Genomic DNA, 23,798 nt, shown 5'->3' with positions numbered 1-23,798 from the left:
GCTGAACAGTTAAGGACTGTATTCTCCAAACCCCGTCATAGCTTAGGTTCCCTCAGGTGACCTGGCTTCTGGCAGCAGAAACCTTGGCTGCTACTTCTGCTCCCATGTCTTGGGTGGGTGGGTCCTTGAAGCCCAGGCTGACATTTGCTGCTCCGTCCCATGCAAGGATTCTGTAAGCCACTAAGCTTTAGAAATAAACACCTTTCTACTTAAAATTGAAATATACAAGGAGGAAAGGTTTATTACTATGTTTTTTCTTTCTAAAAGGTGAGGTACAAAACTCTATCTACAGCATTATCACAGCAATGTTGAAAAAAAGAAAAAGCCCTACACAGAAAAAAGACCAAAAGGGAGTACAATGAAGGCATGATAGAGATTGTCTTTGGGCACTAAGATTATAGGAGGATTCTTCTTTTTTCCATTTCTGTATTTTTCACGATTTCTCTAGTGCAAGTATGCATTACTGATAATTTTTTAGAACTTAACTTTTTTTTTTTTGAGGAAAATTGGCGCTGAGCTAACATCTGCTCCCAATTCTCCTCTTTTTTGCTAAGGAAGATTGGCCCTGAGCTAACATCCATGCCCATCTTCCTCTATTTTACACGTGGGATGCCTGCCACAGCATGGCTTGACAAGCGGCACGTAGGTCCACACCCAGGATCCAAACCAGTGAACCCCTGGCTGCCAGAGCAGAGCACGTGAACTTAACCACTACGCCACTGGGCTGGCCCCCAGAACTTAACTTTTTATAAGAAAGTGCAACCGTCACTGAATCCTCTCTATAGAAGTGCAAAGAGGATTTTGTGGTCTCCTCACTTTCACCTGTGTGTCCCAGCATGAGACATAAATCATGATAATGGTAAATAATGGTTAACATAGTAACAACCACAGTGTATTAATATAAGTGGAGACTTTGACCCGGGCTGAATAATTAGCTGGTTTATTCTGCATCCTGCATCCGTGGATAAAGCAAACTTTTGTCCTTCTCCATCTGGAGCTGTCAAGCGGTGAGTTATGCAACAAGGTTGAGGGAAGGTAGCAAACAGAAAAGCATCTTCATGCAGAAGATGCACATGGTGAGGATTGCGAGGGCCGCCCCGGTGGCTACAGCTTGCATCCGTCCAACCACCGTGCCAGAGTGTCCGAGTTCTGACAGTTCAGGGACCAGGAGGGCCTGCGGAGGGGAAAGCCAGGGAGAGTGAACAGGAGGGAGAGCGAAGAGCGGGGACGCTGTCAGAGCTCGGGATCTCCAGGCCTCCGCAGCTCCCACTGGCCCATTTACACCCCCGGCCTGGTCCCCGGAGCATTTGAGCTTGCTACCCCTGCTGTGGGCACATTTCTGAAAGCTTTTGTGTACCTCGAGTATGTCTCTCTTGCTGTCTCCACCACATCCTAATATGATTGCTGGTGCTCCCTACGTGCTCATGCCCACAACCTCCCTCCCTCTTTCTATAAATCCACACTGTGAGATGGGGAAGCTGAACAGCAAACTGTGAAATCTTCCCCCAACGCTGCAAGGTCAGGATTTTTAACTTCTCTGAAGTGAGCATCAGAGAAGTTCTGTGACTTGCCCAGGGTCATATGGTGAGTACGTGGCAGACCCTAGATCTGAAATGGGAGCCCTCATCTCCTGGGCCAGAGCCTCCTTCAAATTTCTCCGCACCTGCTTCACCTTCCAAGATTCCCTCCGTCTCCCCAACCCCGCCTTGCTCAGCAGGACCGAGTTTCTCTAAGCTTTTCTCCTGGTGCCCCTAAAAGTGACCCTCCTATTCCCAGGCCCTATGCCAGCACCCAGGGCCCAGGTCCTCCTATCTCAACCTAGAAGCTGTTGGAGTCACCAGGCCCGCTGCAGGCCGTTAGAAATCCTGTTTAGTTAGTCCCATCCCTCAGCCGGGCAGGCCCCCAGGAGTCTTCACAGGTAGGGGTTCCCACAGCTGAAGAAGGGGGCTGTGGGCCCCTGGCCCCTCACGGCTATAAGGCAGCAGGGAAAACACACGCGTACATATTTTCAGAAATCGCAAGGATCTCCGCAGCCCTGGGCAGGCGTTGCAGAAGTGCGAGGGCATGCAGGGCCTTGGTTGTCTCCCTTCCTGTCTGCCCTGACTCTGCAAAGCCGCTTGATCTGAGCTTTGGGAAAGACGTGGCTGCTTACTAGCTTAATAAGAGCTCACTTCCCTGGGAATCCTGAGCAAGTCAGAAGGCCTTGATCAGCCGGCCTGGCATAGCCCTGCTCAGCGCTGTACTACAATAAAGATGAGTTTAGCTCATTAGTGCCTATGCTGGAGGGCCAGCCAAGCTTCCAAATTAACGGGAAAGTTGAGACTAGGTACGAAAGATATTTTGAACACTCAGAAGACAGTTAACATTAATAAGGCAACTCCCAGTTTAAAATGCAATGTATTAAATTAGTGAGGAAAATGGATTAATAAATAAGTAGTGTTGAGACCACTGACTAGACCTTTGAAAAATATAAAGCTGGATCCCTATCTCACTTTTTATACGAAAATAAATTATAAGAAGGCCAAAAATTTAGTAGAAAAACATGAAACCATGCAAATTCTATTTTCTAATTTATTTAACAGAAACTTACTATAGGGCTTATTTTGTGCCAGGCACTGTCCTAATACAGAGGAAAACATGGCTGATTTCTTTATAATCTTGGAGTATGAAAAGTCTTTAACAAGAGATTTCATAAAAACTCAGAACCACCAACAAAAGATTGAGGACTTTGATTCTGTGAACATGTAAAACTCCTGCATGATGAAAATACCATAAACGAAGTCAAAATACAAATAACAAACCTGGAAAAATAGTGCACATGGATATGATGGACAGAGGTCTACTAACCCTAGTTTATAAAGGACTCATATAAAATCAATAAAAACAAAAGAAAACATTATCATACCCATACAAAAATGGGCTAAGAATTTGAACAAGCAGTTCACAGAAAAATGGCCAACAAACCCATGAAAAGATGCTCAACTTTTTTATAGTTTAAAAATGCAAAATAAAACAGAATGGTATGGTTTCACAAGTCTCAATTTCCAAAAACCACACAAGTTTTAATGCTCCAGGCTAGTGAGCTGGGGCAATACAGGCCCCTCACGCACTGTAGTGCAGACACCCCTCCCTGAATGCCAATTTGGCGATCTCCCTCCAACTTTTAAATGCACTGAACGGTCCCAGCAAATCTTCTGCAAAGGATTTCCCTAAGGATACACTTGAAAGAAAGTACAAATTCTAAGAGCAAGATGCTCACTGTAGAACTGGTTGAAACAGCAGTGGCAACAAAAATGGAAAGAACTTAAATGTTCATCAACAGGGGACTGGCAGATAATCCCCTGCAGCGTCCACACAGCAGGGTACTAAGTAGTTGTCACAGTGATGGCAGAGACCTCTGGGTGGTAATGTGCCAGGAGTCACAAGCTCTATTAATAAGTGAAAAAAAAGCTAAGTGCATGTCAGTGTATACGTTGGGATTCCATGCGTGTTTTAAGATATTTGTGCCTATGTTTTTCTCTGATTTGTAAGACATAGTAACAGGAGCCTGCTGATAAGTTTTTTATTATTAATTTTAAAGTATGTATTATTTTTATTTTTATAAATGATAAATTAAAAAGTAAAAGTTTTAAAAATGGCTTCTGGCTAATGGCCCCAAATGCAGCCTTGGTCTTTTAATGAACATTCAAGAGACATCTGTTACATGCCAGGCATAGAGCTAGATGTTGGAGATACAGAGGTAAGAGAAACAGCCCAGAATCTCTGGCTGAACTTTGCTCCCAAAGACACAGAAAAAGATAAAAAAGCAACCACAAAAGCCTGGACCTCTGAGACGGACACATCTGCTGTTGCCAGATTCTGGACAAGATCTCCACTGCCTACACGGCCTGTGGGTTACAGTAAGGAATGCCACTCAGGCTTCCACTAGTGAAATGAGGCTACCTGTAGTCCTCCCCTCCCCCATTGACCAACCCTGCTCTGAAATCCTGAGTCTGTGCGCAAAAGAGAACTGGACAGCATCCTTTTGTTGCCTTCTACATGACCAGAGCACAGATATCCTGTGCAAACCATTCCCATCTCTTTGAGTTGCCTGGTGAAAGCTGAGGCTTGGAATAGCACAGATCCAGGATCAATTTCAGTGCTGCGGCCATGGGTAAGTTACTCTACCTCTCTATGCCTCAGTTTCCTCATTTTTAATGGATAAAAATACTCACTGCAGAGATATCTGTGAGGATTAAACGATGACATTTATATAAACCTACAAGGCCTACACACTAAAGCAGCCAAGAAATTGTAGCTATCATTAGAGGATTTCCTCTAAGATAGCTTCTGTTGTAAGATGCAAGAATGATTTATTAACAACTTTAGGGGGAGGACACATCAACTGCAAGATAAACCCTAATTCAGATATATTTAGATGTATAATCTGGAGCTGAGGAGATACGACATTGTTTCTAGATCTCACTGGAGACTACAATGCCCAGAATAAACCAGGCAGTCAATTATGAAATGTGGGATGGAGGAGAGGGTTGAAAGACAGGAGAAGGTGGAAATTGGTAGTGACACAGTGTCTACGGGATAATATAGGTCCACCATGATAAATGGTATAGACGGAGGTGGTAGCAATGCATGCTGGAAATGGAGGGTTTTCATGTACTCCACTGGTTCAGCCTATGAGAAAGAAACAGACACATATATCATAAAAATCTCCAAATTGGAAGTTGGGCCATGGGATGTACATTACATACCAATCTAAGCCAAGATGGATATCTGAGAAGGAGGTCTGACTATCACCCAAGTAACTGAGCAGAGACAAGAAGAAGTCACAAACCTATCTATTTGGCAAATACTGAATATAAGTAAGTCTGTCCTATTCAAGGAAGGGAAAAACTAACATGGGACCCATGGGAAAATATCACAAGAAGAAAAGAGGGCATTGTAGTGAAATTCAGAGGAATGTCCTTCTGAAGATAGCATATTGCAGGATCCAGAAATAAATTTGTTAAAAGTGGCATCCTCAGTAAGATGTAACCAGACACAATCTCTGGAGAAAGCCATGGAAGAGAAGAGAAACAAAAAAGACAACAGTTTGAATTTCAAAAGGAAGATGGATAGGCTAACACGGAAGTACAAAGAAACTAAAAACATAATAACCAAATTCAATACTGATTCATGATTAAAGAAAAAAAAAACAAGCTTTAACAAACTAGAAATGGAAAGGACTATGCTTAATCTGATTAAGAGTATCTCAGAAATCGTAAAGAAAACACCACACTTGATAAAATATTGAACTTCCTACCTGTGAGATTGGGAATAGAAAGGATGCCACTGTCATCCCTTCTATTCAATATTTACTGGTGATCTTAGCCAATGTGATAAGGCAAGAAAAAGAAAGGAAAGGCATTGTAGAGCCAAATGTGAAAGGTAAAACAATAAAGCCTTCAAAAAAATTAAGGAGAATATCCTCATGACCTAGGAATAGGCAAATGTTTCCTTAAAATAACCAAAAATAACCAGAAAGGGAAAGTAATGATAAATTAGACTAAATTAAGAGTAAGAACTTCTGTTTATCAACACTCCATTAAGAAGGTGAAAAGGTAACCCACAGAATGAAAGAAGATATTTGCAATCCTTGTTTCCAACAAAAAACCTCTATCAAGACTATGTAAATAACTCCTGACAAATTAATAAGAAAAAGACAGAAAACGCAATAGAAAAATTAGCAAAAGATTTTGAACAGGCACTTCACAAAAAAAGGATATCTAAATGGCCATGAAACATTTGAAAAGGTGTTTAGTCTCATTAGTCACCAGGGAAATGGAAAGGAAACCCACAATGCAATACCACTACACAGTCACAAGAATAAACTAAAAAACACCAAGCATTGGCAAGAATTTGGAGTAACTGAAACCCATAACTGCTGATGGGAGTGTAAGCTGACAAAATCTTTCTAGAAAACTGTTTGGCAGAATACACCAAATCTGAAAATATGCATATCCTATGACAAGCAATTTTATTCCTTGTATAATCAATGGAAAAATCCATTTATATGTTCACCAAAAGACAGGTATAGAATGTTCATGGCATCACTAAAAAAAGTGAAAACTACCCAAATGCCACCATCAAAAGAATGGATAAGTAATTATGATGTATCTATATGATGGATAGATAGATTACATTTACAGCAATGAGAATGGACAAATCACAACTGCACACAACCATGTGAACAAATATAATATGGAGTGAAAGAAGTCAAACACAGGCCCAACCACGTGTAAATTTTAAAGGCTTTCCTTTAAATGTCTGGTTAAAGAAGAAATCAGAGTTGCAGCTATTTTTGACAACAAATATATAACAATCAGTTGCTAAACCTAATATATAAAGAGTTCTTTCAAACCAACATGATGACCTGAATTAAAATAAATGGGCAAAGGACAGGGACGGTGAAAAACATCACAAAAGAATGTAAATATATAACAAACATAATGGGAAAACACCCTAATGTATATCATAAAATGTAAAAGAGGATAAGACAAATTTGTTATTCATCTTTCAAATGGCAAAGGTTTTGTAATTAGTGAGAGTGCAGTAAATAGGCATTTTATTAAACTATTATTAGTATAAACTTGTACAAGTCTGCTGGAGAGTCGTTTCACAATGTACGTCAAGAACCCTAAAAGTTTTCAAAAACCTTTGTAGGAATTAATATGAAAGAAATAATCAGAGATACACCCAGAGATTTATTTCAAAGATGCTCATCCTGGCATCCTGTATAATCCTAAACAAGATTTGAGAGGGGAAAAACATGTTCAACTTACGGCAATTTGCTGATAATTATTTCCTTCCTCCTGCAGCCTTGGGGTGCAGTGGTGTTCCACTGCTTAACTTGGTGGCTAGGAGCCTACTAGTTTGGGATTGCAGAGGTGCAGCAACCAAGATTAGGCCAAGATTAAGATTAAAGACAATGTATGAAAGTCATTAATACAGGCTATTTAAAGATGTACCACTCACCATGCTCTCATCCCTTCTTTTTCCTTTACAATTTTCTTGGCACATTCAATTGTCTTCTGTAAATTCGGATTCAGTAAAGCTGTGGAGAAAATAAAGTGGAATGATACCACACCACCACGTGGCAGATAGGTCAGAGTGACGTTAGAGAAGGTACACGGTGCTCACGTTGGAGAGGCTTCCATGTGATTCCAAGAATAAATCTACCCCTGGATTTTTCTCAGACAAGACTGGGAGGTGCAGGATGTGGTCATCTTTTACTAAATGTATTAATTTTTTTTTCTTGTAATTCTTATAATAATATTTTCATAAAAAAATATATATAGTGAATATTTTGCACTAGGCAACATAAGAGGCTGTGGAGATAGAACGACAGACACCGCTGCCCTCCAAGAGCCTGCAGGCTGGGAGGGGGTAGACAAAGATGGTCGACATTATAGTACAAAGGATACCTGGAGTGATGGGGAAGGCAGCTTGATGTGGGGGCACCTAATGCAGACTTGAAGGGTCAGGGAAGGGTTATTGGGCCAAGTGACATCTAAAAGAGGAGGTAAGGAAAGGGGGTTGAGGGAATCACGGCAGGAAAATTGTTCCAGGCAGAGGGCCCAGAGGTACCTCTGAAGAACCAACGTGTCTATGCATTCATCCTCCATTCCCACCTTGGAGGGTGGAAGCCAAGACCTCCCGCCTGACTACTGCAATCCCCTCCTTCTGCCTACACTGCAGTCTCCCGCCTTCCGTCATCTAGTCTGATCGCTTGCTTTTCCTTAAAACATTACTTCAGTGCCCCCTAATTGCCTGTGAAACAGAACCCCAAATCCTTGCCTTAGTCCAACTTGGCCCAACATGCCTTTCCACTTCTACAACCTCGCCTTCCACTGCTTTCCTCCACCACTGCACCATTCAAGACACATCAAGGGGCAGGAGGCAAAGACGGTGCCCACCCAATGGTGGGTGCTCCACCCCAGTACCCACAGCTTGAGGATCACATGCAGTTCCTCTGCCCAGACTTTGTTCAAGCTCGTCTCCCAACCTGGATCTGCTCATCCCAACAGTACAGTCCTTAAAAGTCTGTCACTGACCACCTAGCCCACTGAGCCCTCTCCCTTCTTCTGTGTAAAATGCCACTTTGATTCAGCACTTATCTGTTATACACACCCATACACACATAACCACATGCATACATGCACACCCATGTGTAATACATACATCCTAACCCCCAACTGCCTCGTAAATCCTCTGAATGAAAGAGAGTTGTATTCATCAAGCACTAGACGGCGTACGGTGCTCAGCCCCTTACATGCACCGTACGTAGCGCTCTACGAACGCATAAAAGCCTTACGGGCTAGGCACTATTATTATCTCCATTTCACAGATAAGAAAACTGAGGCTCAAATCACAGAACCAGTAGGAGGTGGAGCCAAGACTCTGACCTCAAAGCCTGTGCTCTTTCTACTCCCCACCCTGCCAGACAGGGAAAGCACCCGATTCCTCGGCACTGCCCCCGGCGCTTAGCACAGGGTAGCGCCTCCCGATGGTGCCTTGTGAGGTCTATGGGCTGGGCTTCCACATCCTCAGGGAAGACGGTTTCCCCTCTTTCTGGAATGTCCTCACTTTCGGGAGTTTCCAGCTCACCTCTTTCAGCTGACAAGGCAGCTCTCTGGGGCTCTTGGCTTTCTATGGAGGTCTCCAACACACCTCCTCACCTTGCTCAGGCCCAGTCTACATGGTGACCACAAACCTGTGCATCACGCTACAGTGAATCAGCAGGTGCCCCAGGGTCCTCATTGGCTTCCATCCTCACTCACCTATCTGGATTCTTGCGCCTCTTTTTAGCCTCAAGGGATTTCTCTTACTTTCTTGCCAGCTCACCCAGGTACTTTAAAAGATTTTTTTCTGTTTTATATTTTATCTAGTGGGCGGATTTTCCAGGATGTCTAGTCCACCATGTTTTCATTACAGCACCCAGTACCGCCACCTCTATTACAGATAACTGTATGTTTCTCCCATGGATTCTGGCTCTGTGTGTGTATTCACACACATATACCTATATATTTTTTAATATATACATACATATATATATATTTCTTCTTATGAGATATAAATTATAGGTTTACTGTGTTTCTCTTTTTGCTTTGGCTACCAGGAAGCTCAAGATGACACTGAAGGTTCCATCACAGTAATTAAGTCACCTTCTTAATGTGTATGTCTTCCCTAGACTGTGATTTTTGTAATTCACTATGGGTCCTCCACAGTGTTTCACATACATGACTCCATTTAATGCTGACAGCAACTATAAGAGGTAGGTAATGTCGTCCTCACTTCACAGACAAGGAAGCTCTAGGAAGTGACTTGCACAAGTGCATGTAGCACATCGTGGGAGCAGCTGGGATTCCCACGAAGTTCCTGCATGGCTCTTGCGCCTTTCCCTCTTACTTTGCAGTTCTGCTTCTCCTTGAATCTGGAAACTATCTTACTCCTCTCTGGAGCTCCAAGGCTGAGCATGGGACCCAACACAAGGCAGGTTCCTCCAGTACCACACTGTAAGGCTGTAAGCCTGTGCCATGACCTCTCCACTCTGCCTCCTAAAGACCCAGCTCAGAAGCCACCGGCTCTGGGACATTTCTCACCCATCACGGGGAGGGAAGTTACTCATTAGGAAGACCCTAGGATGCTGGCACCCTTAGAGCCTCATGCCGCACAGTGACAGCCTCAGGCATCAGGAGGAGCTCTGGCCGTGAAGCCTCATAGTTGCCCTGAGGCAGGAGTCACACTGCTTGGATTTGCTCCCAGTTCTACCACCTACCAGCTGTGTGGCCTTGGGCACGTACTTACTCTCTCTGGGCCTCAATTTCCACACTTATGGAATGGGGATAGTAACAGTGCGCACATCCTGGGGGTCATTGTGAAGATTAGACGAATTAATACCTGTGAAGAGCTTAGAAGAGTACCTGGCAGTTAGCAAGCACTCGAATGTCAACTCCAGGAGGCCTGGCACTTAGTGGGGGCTCAGTAAATGTTCACAGGATGAGTGAATCTTGGGCAACCACCTCCTCCTGACCACAGTGTTTGGGAGCCCCAAAAAGCAGCAGGGCAAGCTCCCCTTGGGACGGCCCACTCCTGTCTCCCCCCAGTGACCACTTCTGCCTGTCAAAGTGGCAGCATCTGTTCCCCTTAAAGAAGAGTGTGGTGGCCAAGTGTGGTAAAATCAGGCCCACTGTGCCCTCTGCTCTCACCCTTCAGGGTCGGATGGGCTCTGACTTCGGCCGCCGCCTCCTCGCCTCCTCTCAATATCCGGATGCCTTCTCTGCCCACCTGGACGTGGGTCTCCATCGCTCAATCCCAGGCCGCATGCCTGACTCCTCAGCTCTTTCTCCCTGATCCCCTGGCAGTGGGGCCTTCAGCCTCTCCAGGGCCCCACCTGGGACTCGGCTCAGCCCAGCCCCCCTGGCCCTCCTGCTCCCTGCTCCAAACTTGTAAACTCCGGCCTTCGGGAAGGCAGACCTCTGAGCTCAATGCTGCGGTCCCTGGTGCCCCGGTGCGCAATGGAGGGCGGGGACCTACCAGAGCAGGACACGTGGCAGCGGTTCTTGCCTCTGTCGCACCAGACATTGTTGCGGATCTGAAAGAGGCCGAAGCCGGTGTAGCCATCACGCGTGTTCTCATAGACAGCCATGGGGTTGAACTTGCTCTCAAAGTAAGCCAGGCACACCCCTAAGATGGAACAGGAGGTGTGTGGCTCAGAGAAGCCTGGAGTTGGGGATGCCTGGGCAGAGGACAGAAGGGAAGGAGGTGAGGAGAGGGGGCTGAGAGGGCATACTCACAGTTTTCAAGGCTGTAGCCCTCAAAATTACTCAGGCCTCCTTCATGGAGCTTCTTAGCCACCACACAGCGCCCCAAGACAGCAGTGCCACTTGGAACCACCAGGTACCCAATGAGGGACAGAACCACGAAAGCCTTCATCTTCTCCAGGCTCCTAGCAGCTCAGGGCGATAGCTGCCAGATGAGCGGGCAGAGTCACAGATAAGTCCTACCAGGATCACAGGGACACTGGTTTCTCTGAAGGACAAGAAGGGGACTGTGAGGGTAGGGGTGTGCAATTCAGTGCGTTCAGAAAAATGGGAGTCCTGCCTGGCTCAACCGTGGTGCTTCTTCCCATCCCAATTCTTGGTTCCGTGTCACTGCAAACCCAGACACTTGAGCCCTGCCTCCCCTCCTCCCCCTGACCTCCTGCTTCCCAGGGAGGCTGCTCTCCTGAGGGCCTCCTCCACCCACCCCCATCTCTTCCCTCCAGCAAAACACAGTGGCTTCTTCTTGGTCTTTTTCTCACTCATTTCTCTTTAGTAGTAGATACAGATGCTCAAATGCTCTCTTCCCCTTTATTGTGAAAGTAGAATTGTTCATTAAATACATTTCCGAAAACAGAAAAAGGGAAAGAAGAAAAAAGTCCATCATGGCCCACCCACTCAAGCGCAACCACTACTGCCGTCTTCAGTTACTTCCACCATTGCCTTTTCTCCTGGAATATACTCGGAATCGGGGTCTTACCCTTTACACAGTCTTGGCCCTAGATTCTCTACAAACCAAGCTCCACGGAGGTTTTCTCTTGCCGTCCACACAAGTGGACAAAGCCCAGTCCAGCCCAGGCCTGCCACTTATTAGCTGGTCGCAACAGCAGGCAAGTCACTTAGCCTCACAGTGTCTCTGACTTCTCATCTGTGAATGGGGGAGTAACTTGGGTGCTCAGAGAACTGACTGTTGAGTTTATCCTTCTCCATTTCTGCGGTCACCACCTAAACCAGCCTCATCACCATCACCTAAACCCACTTCATCACCCAACCTAAACCTGTCTCATCTCCATCACCTAAACCTACCCCATCATCACCTAAACCCACCTCATCACTGCAAGCTGAGTCGCAGCCCAGCCTTCTGGCCTCCACCCCTCCAGACCAGCTCCTCCAGGTAGCATTTTCTACCATGACTGAGAAATGCCCCCAAGGCATGTACAAAATCTCACTTTGAGAGTGCTCTTAGTTCCCTAGTCCTTCCACTAGCAAACCCATGCTTGGTTTTCTCAGCCCTCCATAATCTGGCCTTACCCTGCCCTCCTTCCATCAGGAGAAACTGATTCAGTCAACTCCAAATTCCTATATCCTTCCCTTTCTGTGCCTCTCTGCACCTCCCCACTCTACTCCCCCAGCGCCCGTGCTCCTGCTAATTCTTACCTCGGTGTCTTCACGAATGGTTCTTCCCAAGGCAAAGGGCCCTACCAGGGCTTCCCCACCCAAATGATGCTCCATCTTCAGGTCGCCATCCCAGGCACCACCTCTTTGAAGCCTGATGCAATCCTCCATCAACGTTCCCTCTCTGAGACCCTTTTGCCCTCAGAATCACTTCTAGGTCGCCTCGCCAGTGATTATCTTGTTTTGTGCTATGTCCCATCTCTCAGACTAGAATGTGCGATTACAAATTACAACACATCATCTTCCTGTCCCCTAGAGAGAAACCCCTAACACTGCATAAATATATATCGATTGGACAATTAATTGCACGCTCCTGTCTGTCATCATTCACGGGTGCAGGCATATCCTCCAGCCTATGTTCACCTACAAGAGGAGTTCTCAGCCTTGGCACTGGGGCTGGAACATTGTCTGTTCGGGGGTTCTCCTGTGCACTGGAGATGGTTTAGGAGTGCGCCTGGCCTCTAGATGCCAGTAACTCTGCCCTCTCAGTTGTGACAAACAAGTGTGTCCAGACATCACCAAATGTCTCCTGGGGGACAAAATTGCCCGCTGTTGAGAACCAATGACCTAAATGTCTAACTTGGGCAAATGTTAGAAAAAAATAAGTATATTCATGAATTAGAAGAATTACGCTTTCTAACATTTGTTTAAGCTCCCAGTGCATCATTAGTTACAGACATGACCAGTACACCTAATCCTTGTCGAGGAGAACGTAGCATGTAAGTGCTCAGATGGGGAGTTAGATTGCCTGGATCCAAGTCCCTGCTCTAGGGCCCAGCCTGGTGGTGTAGTCATTAAGTTCTCATGCTCCACTTCAGTGGCCCAGGGTTCGCGGGTTCAGATCCTGGGCACAGACATGCACACTGCTCATCAAGCAGTGTACATACAAGCGCCACATACAAAATAGAGGAAGATTGGCACAGATGTTAGCTCAGGGCCAGTCTTCCTCAAGCAAAAAGAGGAAATTTGCCAACAGATGTTAGCTCAGGGCCAATCTTCCTCACAAAAAAACCAAAAAACCCCTCTCAGTAGCTGGGCTGTTGGTGACCCCGTGAGAGATCTAAGACAGTTACCCAGCCTCTCTGTGCCTCTGTTTCCTCATCTATAATAGAACTTAAAATAGTACTCACCTAATTGTATTGATTTAAAAAGTAAATGAGTTAAATATGCAAAGCACTGGATCCCCTGTGGATTCTCGTTTTTCTGAGCTCTGGTTGCACTCCATGCCCCTAGCTTAATAACTGAATTCCAGTGCACATGAGAGAAGTCCATGTTTACATTTCCCAACAGAGCAAACAATGTTTTCAGGCAGTGTCTGTCTCCCAAAGGGCAGGCCCAATCTCACTCATAAAAGACACGCTCTCTCCTTTGCTCTTCCCAGCAGCCAGTTCATCAGGAGCTGCATCCCCTGTTCTTTCAAAATCCAGCCACGTCTCACCATCTCCTCTACCACCATCCTGGTCCAGATCACCATCATCTCTGGCTTCTGTAGAGGTTTCCTAACGTACTCCAATACTCCATACTCCTCTTATTCCCCTCGCCCCATTCTCCACACAGCAGCTAGAAAGGCCTTTTTAAAAACACACGTCCAGTCACATCACCACCTCCAATGAATTCCCCTTGCACTATAAATAAGATCCCACCTCCTGAACCTGGCCGACAAGACCCTTCCTGATCTAGCCCTTGAACACTTCTCCAGTCTGATTGCACACCTCTCTCCCTTGTGCACTTTCACATTGCCACAGTCACCTTGTACATTTCTTTTCTTCAAACGTGCCAATCTCATTCCCACCACAGGTCCTTTGTACCTGCTGTTCCTTCTGCTTGGAGCATGATTTCCCCAACCACCACATAGCTTGCTCTTTCTTGTCATGGACTCAGCTCAGAGGAGCTCACCACCTCAAATAGAATTCCCTGACCACTGCCCCATCACAGAAAGTGGTTTTTATTTTCTTCATACTATGTCAATTTCAGAAATCACCTTGTTTGTTTCCTTGTTCATGTGTCTACCTCCTATACCAGAGTATAAGTACCAGGAATGCAGAAACCTGGTCTGTTTTGTGCTCTGCTTTATCTCCAGTACTTAGAACAGGGCTTGGTGCACAGCAGGTGCTCAGTGACTCTGTTGAATGAATGAATGAAGAAAACCTACTTTTCCAACAGAACTGTCTTTGGATGAGCAAGAAGTGAACTTGCTGATGAGTGCCTCCTGCAGCTGGGTATCCTCACACTTGTCCTGGTTCCTGCCCACCGTATACCCACTTACTGTCCGCTAGTTCTGTGGGCCTTGGTGCCTCCTTGGGGGAGGGGAGGAGCAGCTACTGTGAGAGCTTCGAACACGTTGCAGGAAAGTTGCTCTATCTACACTCAGTTCCTTGGATCTTTCAGATGCCACTTCCTTGATAACCTATTGGCCTTCACCCAAGAGCTTCTAAACCATAAATCCTTCTCTATGACTTGCTCTTCTAGAATCTTTTCTATGACATCAATTGCTATGCGTCAGAATATTCTGAAACAAGGAGAGGACTGTCACTATCGCATTTGTATTAGTTTTCTATTGCTGCTGTAACAAGTTACCTCAAACTTAGCAGCATAAACACCACAAATTTATTATCTTAACGTTCTGTAGATCAGAAGTCCAACATGGGTCTCACCAGACTGAAAACAAGGTGTTGATGGGGCCGTGCTCCTTTCCGAGAGCTGTAGAGGAGGATCCGTTTCCTTGCTCATTCAGGTTGTTGGCCGAACAAAGTTCCTGTGGCTGTAGGACTGAGATCCCCGTTTCCTTGCTGGCTGTCAGCTAAGGCCATTCTCCATTGCTAGGGCTGAATGTCTTGGCTCTATCTCACGTCCTCTATCTTCAAAGCCGGCAAGGGTGGGTCAGAATCCTCTCTTTCTGTGACCCTCTTCTGCTTCTTCTTTCATTATTGTATCTCTCTGACTCACCTTCTGCCTCCTCTCCCATTTTTAAGAACACATGCGATCAGACTGGTTCACTCAGACAATCCAGGATAATCCCTCCATCTCAAGGTCCTTTACCTTAACCACATCTGCAAAGTCCCTCTGGCCTTGTCAATAACATATTCAGAGGTTCCAGGGGTAAGGGTATGGACTTCTGTGGGGGACCATTATCCTGCCTGCCACAGCATTCTCCTGGCTCCCACACAACTGCCTTCAGTGTAGAGCAGTGGGAGAGGTGCTTATTTTGCTCCTCTACTCACAGTGGGGCCGTGGTCAAGGACATCCTCTCTTGGAGCCTGAGCAACATCATTTGTGACAAGAGAGCATCAGATTGGGTTATCCTTAAGATCCCTTCTAGCTCCAAAACATTAAGAGATGTTGAGATGATTGAGGATGATGTTAGCCTTTTGAAAACTTTGAAGTCTTTCTGGCTAACTCAATTATGACTGGCAATGAGTTGATTAATTAAAAGTGATAAAGTGGAGAATCATAAAAGGAAAAGAAAACATCAGGCCACAAACACTGAAACTTAAACCCATAAATGTGCATTTTCTTAACGATCTTTAGTGATGGCCTTTTCTTAGAAATGAGTTATGAACTGGAGCACTAATGTTGTTGAGTAAGTCATACGGTGCTGTGCTCCATTTCTGGTTCCTGTAACATTAAAGCAAAGCAAGAACTTAAAGACACAGGCAAAGCAACGTCTTCTAGATTTCTCTGCTAGATTTGCAGGATTTTTCTAAACTTCCTTAGTTATATTGCTTTATCTCTTTAGCAAAATGTTTTCTAATAATTTGCCTTTATCAAGTCTTTCAAAGCGCTCAACTTGCTTTTGATTATTACCTTAAGCTAGAGTGATCAACTTGTCCCAGTTTGTCTAGGATGGTTGGCCACTCTGTCTTAAGCCTTATACTCACATTATTTACAGATTAGTACTGATGGTGCATCTCTACTTCCTTTTAACCCTTCAACTGAATTTGTAAAGGTCACCACTACTACTCATCACAATACAGCATTTTACAACTTTATGTACGTTTAAGTAACTTTTCAAAGATAATCCTGAATTCTTATTCTTCCCAACACACTTCCAGTCAAGAGGGACTATGTCTCTTCTCCTAGAATCAGGAGAGTGGATCAGAGGCCTTTTAGGGTAGGTCTGGTTATTAGCTGTCCTCTGTTCCCCACCCTCCACTGCTGTTTGTCCAGACTTCCATTCCTGTGCAGAGACTTCAGTGCATCTGCTGGAGTGCCATGGAAAGCCTCGCTTGCTCTCACGAGGCTGAGGTCCCTCAATTTGCCCCAGCCCCTGGTCCTAGTTGGACTTCTCCTGTGCCTTCCCCAGCAGATGGATCTGCACCTGCTCTGAAGACAACATCAGACAAGAAAATCTATAATTACATTTGTGTCTGTGTCAACATCTGCATCTCTATCTGTGCATGTCTGCAAAAAATGCCTGGAGACAAGCAAAGATGCTGCCCAGTCAACCCTGCCAACACTCAGAAACATCTGAGGTAGCAGTTGCCTTTGAAATGATCTTGTCTACCAGTTTTCAAATTTGTTTCTTGCCATGGAGCCACTGAGGAAAGCAATCTCATGCAGAAACCTCACTGCCTAGCTCACGTTCCTTGGCTTAGGATGATGCATCCAGTTCATCATGTTATTCACCCCTGAGCAAGGCAGAAATAGGACCAGGACCAGGACAGGAACTCAGGCTTCTGCGTCCCAGAGAAAGAGGGCTGGGAATACGCTTTTTGTCCTCCAGCCAAAGCCATCCCTCCCTAAAAGAACCTCAATAGTGTTTAGGCATTGGGAAGAGACTTGGATTGTAAAGAAGGTGAAATCTGCCCCTTGTCAATGGGTGGGTGTATGACCCAGTTCTGGACAGTGGGATGTAAGGGGAAGTGTGCTGGTGGGAGGGGCCTTCTGGGAATGATTTCTACTTCAGCAAGGAAGGAGAGTCCCCGTTCTAGGCTCCCCTGCTTCCTCTTTGAACTCAGCTGCACAAGGAATGATGTTTGGAGTTGCTGCTGCCATCTTTTGACGTGAAGGGACCCAGAGAATGGAACTGATACCAAATCAGAGCCTGACATCACTGATCTCTGAGTCGATATCAGCAGCTGCCGCCTCCAGACTTCTTCTTATGCAAGAAACATAAAGCTCGGGTGTGTGAGCCCCCTCAGTCACGCACTGTACTTGCTGCTGAAAGTGTCTCTAACTGATTCAGGGGATTTGTGTAAATCTGCCACACGTTTATTTTCAAATCCAAGCATTTTCAGCTGTGGTGTTGCTTGCCTAGTTTAAAAATATTCAACTTCATCTGAAACGGCTTCAGAAAGAAGACAGCCCCACTTCCGTGTACTCACTGAGTGCTTGTCTGCGGCAACGTGTGTCGCAGCCTTGAGAAAGGGGGAGGGAAGTGGAGGTGTTTTCTTTTACGGACGCTCTTCTTATTGCCAGTGTCAGGACAGAGCCTCCCTCGGCCACCCACAAGGCACTGAAACGGAGGGAGGAAGACATCAGGCTGTGCCGAGAGAAATGCTGAGCCGGGACCAGACGGGGGACCCCTCACAACCCACCAGCCCAGGCATGGTGGGAGGCAGCAACTGTTCCCAGCCCCAGGGACTCGTGGGTCCACACCACAAAGGGGATGAGAAAAACCAGCAGGAACCACCTCACGCCAAAGAGCCCTCTACAAAGAAGGAAGGCTGAAAGGCACGGAGTCGTCAGGTTGGTGAAAGGAAAGGACGTGGCCCCAGATGTGTGTGGTTGCGGTGGGGTGACCAACCATCCCCATTTGTCTGGGACTGAGGGGTTTCCATGGATGTGAGACTGTCAGTGTTCAAAGTGGGGAAGTCCTGGGTGTGCAGCCTCTAACGTAGTCACCTGAATACATGAGAGACACACAAGGTGGAGTCCCCACCTCCTCAGCCCTCCACCCCTACCACGGGGGAAGTAGGCAGCAGATCAGCCTGGCCTGTGGCTGGGGGATTCAGGCTGAGTTGTCCTCAGTCATTTCATAGGATCTGAGTAAACAGAAGGCAATGAATGAATGACTCTAACAAGGTAATTACTTATATTTATATGACAGTTCTGTTTCCAACACGATTATTTTTCCATTGACTAACATAAATTCCATCAATTGACAAACACTGCTGAATTTACTACCTGCCACTGCTGGGCCCCACAGGACAAAGGGCACCCATTGGAGACCATGAATCAAACAAATCACCTTCAAACGCATTTCATACTTGTACCTTTCCGCCTTGAAGGAATTGGCTTTCCACTGAAGAGTTGATGTGAGCACAGAAAAGATGAGTTACAATCCAGAAGCCTGTGCCCAGTGCCAAATAAGAGGGGCCCAGAGGAAGTGCTGTGGAGGCAGCACATGGTGTTGAGAGGGTGACAACCCTTCCTGTGGTCCAGGCTCTGGGGCCATGGCTTATATGGGTCATCTCTTTTATGCTCCCAATAGCCCTGAGAAGTGGGTACTCTTAGCACCCCATTTTACAGAAGGGAGACCTAATGCTTGTAGGATCTAAGTAACCTGCCCAAGATCACACCCATGGTAAGCAGTGGGTCCCATGTCTCTGTGACTCCAGAGGCCATCCTCTTAAACCCACTCTCTGTGCTGCTTTTGTGCTCCAAGGACAGAAGACCTGGGTGGGTCACGATGCTCCTTCTTAGCTGTGTGACCTAGAACAAGATACTTCACTCTCCAAATCTCAGGTTGTCTATGTGCAAAATGGAGATAGAAGTAGTGCTGACCTTGTCAGGTTATATGGAAAGTTCTAGTCCACAATAAACTCTCCATGAATGCCAAGGACCAGGGAGAGGAATATCCAGGAATACAGCAGAGGCAGTGTGAGTAGACCAGACAGGCAGTGAGGAGGAGCTAGAAGGCAGAGGCTGAGGGCTGAGGGAATCTGCCTGGTGCTTCTGAAGCCTGGGAGTCACATCCCAGACCAGGTAAGTCTGAACATCTGAGAGTGGAACCCGGGCAGCAGTATTTCTACAACTCCCCGTGTGACTCCTATGTGCAGCCAGGGTTGAAAGCCATTGACCTAGCCCTTTGCTCTTTGAAGTGTGGACCTTGAAGGAGCATTAGTAAAACTGAGAAGTTGTTAGAAATGCAGAATCTCAGGCCCCACCTCAAATCTGCTGAATCGGAACCTGCATTTCAACAAGATCCTTGGTGATTCATGTGCACATTAAAGTCTCAGCATCCTTAGGTGGCTCGTGGGTCATACAGATGGGAAATAACCAAAATGCCAAGCAGGCTTTGAACCTGATTAAAATCCAAAGTGCAAGTTGGAGGGGGAAATGAGGGGCGGCTATTTACAACACTCACTCGAGGATAACCTCATCTCTTGGCAAACGCAAAGGGCAAGGACGGGAGGTCTCTGTGTGTTTAAACGTCAATGAATCTGCGATGTGGACACTCAGGAAGTCGGGGATTCTGACAGCCACCCAATGTTTGCTCATCCGCCACTGTATCAGCCAGAGGACTAACATTATCTGCTGTCAACAACACACATGCGAGGCCCTGGCCTGGGATTAGCAGAAAAATATCAGCCTGCGGGAAGCCTTGGAATCATTATGGGGAGATAATTCCCAAAGGGGTTGTCCTCACCCAGAATGAGCAGCTCTCCATCCCTGGGCAAACAGGGGCTGCTGAGGCAGGCTCTGAGGAGAGCAAGGGGCTGCTGGGCCCCCAGCAGGGCCATGAGCTTGCCCTCTGTGACAGAACTTGGGGCAACCTCTCTTGGGGCCCCAGACATAGGACTTTCTTGGGAGGGGAAATGGGGTCTACAACTTCTAATACCTGAAGAAATGCTATAAACTAAATTCTGGTTAGTATTTACCATCTCTGGTAATCCCAGTGGGTTCACCATCATTTGATAAAAGGCAGCTAAAGAGCAGATTCTTCATCTTATATTGAAAGTACTCAAAAAGACAGTACAAATATGAAGTCTCAGTTTAAAAACAGCAATTCAGTCTGATTCAATGTCCACCACTATCTCAGAGTAGCCAACTTTTTGGGTTGGCCCTTGACAATCTAATCAAAGTTATAGACCCTCTCCCTGAAAAATGGACGTAAACACAGACTTGTACTTAGAACTTCAGGGAATTCACAGACCCCTGAATCACTTCCTTGAACCCATCTCAGAGTTTCCTAGATAAGACTAAAATGGAATTCTTCTGGTTTTGCTTCTCATCATTCATTCACACTTCTCCTGAAGTGCGCCACATCTATTTCTTTCAGTGTTTTACGTACTGTCAGCCTCTGGACCCAAGGTTGGAGCCCATGACCTGGGGCTGAACCCAGCAGTGTATCCCGTTCCCCTGGCTACAGTGATAGGTTCAGGGATAGACACATGGACCCACTCAGGACCAATGAGACTCAATAAAAATTAAAAGAAGGCCCGTTCCTCTTTCCTATTGGTGGGAAAGAGGAAGGCTATAGCCACAGCAGTAAGAAGCTGGCAGCTGCTATCTTGGGACCACAGGGGACAGTCTTTGTGAGAATGGACTCAACACAAAGTAAGCAGAGCCCAGAAATGAAGAAAGAAACCAGGTCCTGAACATAGCATTTGAACCCTGAAGTCCTGTCAGATCTAACCCTGGAGGGTTTAGCAAATGAATCCTGTGAGCCCATGCTTGAACCAGTTTGAGCCACATACAACAGAAAACACTCTGATGGATAATTTTTAATTCTTTGGATATTTTCATGGTTCTTCATGCAGCTACCAATTCAACAAATAATGTCACTACAACAAATGTTCCTTGTGACCTAATGTTGGCCTTCCAGTTTCAGTAGCTCTCTTCATTCCTCCAGTTAATCCTCAGCTTCCCCAGACTCCTTTACAAATACACCTCTTTTGATACAAAGTTCCTTCAATTACATGTACCAATGATGTTTATCACATACCACAGAATTGCAAATTGTGATATCATATTGATGTGGATTAAGGCTGCCCCAGGTAGAGAAGACCAAGGTGACCTGGCCTACATGCCGATCTATATGACCTGGTGGATTTTTATGGTGTGAATTAGGGCTGCCCCAGGGAGAGAAGCCCAGGGGATCCTCACCTACATGCCGATCTATATGACCAGATTCGTACCTAAAGTTATACGACCACACAATAACCAGACCCCATCTGCACTGAAATCATCTAATGACTTTTTACATCATCTTTTCTTTTTCCAGTGAAAATAAGTCACGTAACCATGCCTTATAAATTTAGCCCTAACCCTCAACTCAGAGCAGCAGCTCTTTACTGCCCATGAGTCCTGTCCCTATGCTATTCCGTACTATTCTCTAAATAAAAGAGCACTACTGCCAGACCTTGAGAGTCCAAGAAGTCTTTCTTCGACTCTTCGGCTCGCCGTCCCCGCATCAATATCATACTGCAATGTGAATTACATAAATCTGACTAAGCAGCCTAGCCTGAGGTCCAACCTTTGGCAAACTACTGAAGTATTCAGAAATCAAACAATTCGATGCTATCATTGTGATTAAATGCAACTTTAAGAAAGATTATTCTTAGGGCCCAAGAATACCCATGTCATTTTTTCAGACTACAGAATGTTGATTTCTAGCAAGCCAGAGTGGGCAGAGGCATCTGCCAGCCAGATCCTGGGTGTTAGTGAATTCCCTGCAGCCCAAGAATAGGCTGTGCCATGCAATAAACAGTTTGGTCTCTGCAGCCAGGCAGACCTCAGGTAAAATCCTGGCTCCTCCACTGACTAGCTCATGCCACCTCTGAGTCTCCAGTTCCCCATCTATAAAAATGGGTGTATTAACACGTCTTATGCAAAGCTACTAAGAGAATTTGAGGGTTCCACCCTCCCCCTGCAGAGGTGAGGTTCAACTCTTTGTCATCTACAAAGATAACTCCCAAAGTACTAGGGCACCTATTGATTGTTTTGAAAATCGATAAAAAGAAAGAATCGAGCACGCATCATGCTTCTCCTGTACACACTGTAACTCAGGGGAATGAAAAAGTTAAGAAGGAGTTCCCCTTTACAGAAGAATTTTACTTAATAACTGAAGAAGGGATGAAGGAATTAAAACATCACCAGTTTGCAGCCCCTAATAAACTAAGCGATTTGTGCACTGATGGTCAATGGCTGATCACATCTCAAAAATAGAGGGCTCCATACTGTGGGTGTCAACTGAAAGAAAACAGCACCACCCGCGAAGTGGTCTTGCCAGAAACGTTGAACTAGAATCTGGTCAAGCCTCTATCAAATCACCAATTTTCAATAAATACTGGAGACAGAGGGCCTTGTCACATGTTACCATGGAGATACAATCAACAAAATCCAGGCTAACAACCCAGTTTCTTCAATATATAAATTGCAAGAAATAAAAGACAGCGATTGAAGGGGAACCTACTGGTTAATAGACATATCAACCAGTTGGAGTGCATGGACCTTATCTGGATCTTGACTGAAATGAACCAACTCTAAAATAAATCTGAGGCAATCTGAGAAATCTGAATGCTGACTGCAGATAATAAGAAATTATTAACTTCAAGATGCAACAATGGTATTGGTGGTTGTCTTTTTAAAGAAAAATCTTTATCTTCTTTAGATAAACACTGAAAAATGTATGGGTAAATAACTAAAATTTCTGGAATTTGCACCAAAAAAATCTGGGAGTAGGGGGGAGGGGTATTGATATTGACCATTGTTGAACAGAGTCAACATGTGGTATATGTGGGTTCATGGTATTTATTCTCCCGATTTTGTATATGTTTGAAATATTCTATAATCAAAAGTTGAACAGTCTCCCAAGCACGGTGAGTAAGGTAGATTTTATGACTATTTGGGAACAGGATGGAGAGTTGGGTTGATAACAAAACTTATTTAACGGCTCCCTCCAGAGACCTTTGCCTTGCTTAAGTCTATGCCTCTCTTCTCCGTTTGCCATGTCTGTCCTCCCTCTACCCTCTCCCCAAACCTACCTCCTCACTCTCCCTCTGTGGCCCAGTGTATCCACTCCTCCTCTCAGCTTCTCTACCCTACTCAGCAAACCAGAGCCTTCTGTGCAGCCCAACGACAACCCCCTAGTGTTTCTCCCACTTGTCCTCAGGGGCCTGTACTCATCCTGCCACCGTATCAAAGGGCTGGCCCACAGTGGCTATTCAGTAAATGGTGGCTATTCTCCCTGAGGTCTAGTCCTGCAGCTGCAGAATCATCTGGGAGCTTTTTAAACACAAAGATCCCACTGCACATGCTTTCTCTCTCTCCTCCCCCTCACTCGTCTTCCCCCATCTGGAGCTCATGCACCCCCGCCAACTGCTGGAACGCAAGAGTGGTGAAACCCACCGCTCTGGAGAGCGAGAGAGCAGGACATTGCACGTGTGGTGATGTCTTATAGGTCAAGGATCAGAATAAACAACAGGGAATGTTCCTCTTTTCCAAAATATTTTTAATCCATTTCAAGTAAAGAACAAACACTTTCTCAGACTCTGTGGCAAAACAGCTCCCCGGAATTGCCCCCTACTGAACTTAAAGCATTTCACAGTTTTTTAGAGAATTCATTTGTGTTTAGCTTTTTCCTCATCTGTAAAATAGTGA

At 45.6% G+C, this 23,798-nt stretch overlaps 1 protein-coding gene across 1 annotated transcript; it reads right to left on the bottom strand.

The window, feature by feature from the left end:
- Window positions 1–217: 217 nt before the first annotated feature.
- LYZL4 (lysozyme like 4) lies at window positions 218–23,236 on the bottom strand. Its single transcript, XM_070493832.1, has 5 exons — window positions 23,183–23,236; window positions 10,833–11,067; window positions 10,573–10,722; window positions 7,012–7,090; window positions 218–1,174 (listed from the first exon to the last, which is right to left on the bottom strand). The coding sequence occupies exons 2-5, from the start codon at window positions 10,969–10,971 to the stop codon at window positions 1,105–1,107; spliced, it is 438 nt and encodes a 145-aa protein (XP_070349933.1). The 5' UTR covers window positions 10,972–11,067; window positions 23,183–23,236; the 3' UTR covers window positions 218–1,104.
- Between the last annotated feature and the right edge of the window lie 562 nt (window positions 23,237–23,798).

Source organism: Equus asinus, chromosome 21, assembly GCF_041296235.1.
Source record: "Equus asinus isolate D_3611 breed Donkey chromosome 21, EquAss-T2T_v2, whole genome shotgun sequence".
Classification (NCBI taxonomy): Eukaryota; Metazoa; Chordata; class Mammalia; order Perissodactyla; family Equidae; genus Equus; species Equus asinus.
Note: the sequence above shows the minus strand (reverse complement) of the source record. Positions and strands in the feature narration are given on the sequence as shown.

Coding starts and splice junctions, on each gene's coding strand:
- LYZL4 (XM_070493832.1), bottom strand. CDS start 10,971: ATGAAGGCTTTCGTGGTTCTGTCCCTCATTGGGTACCTGGTGGTTCCA. Junction 7,091..10,572: donor CTGCCACGTGTCCTGCTCTG/GTAGGTCCCCGC, acceptor TTTTCTCCACAG/CTTTACTGAATCCGAATTTA. Junction 1,175..7,011: donor AAAGAAGGGATGAGAGCATG/GTGAGTGGTACA, acceptor TCCCCTCCGCAG/GCCCTCCTGGTCCCTGAACT.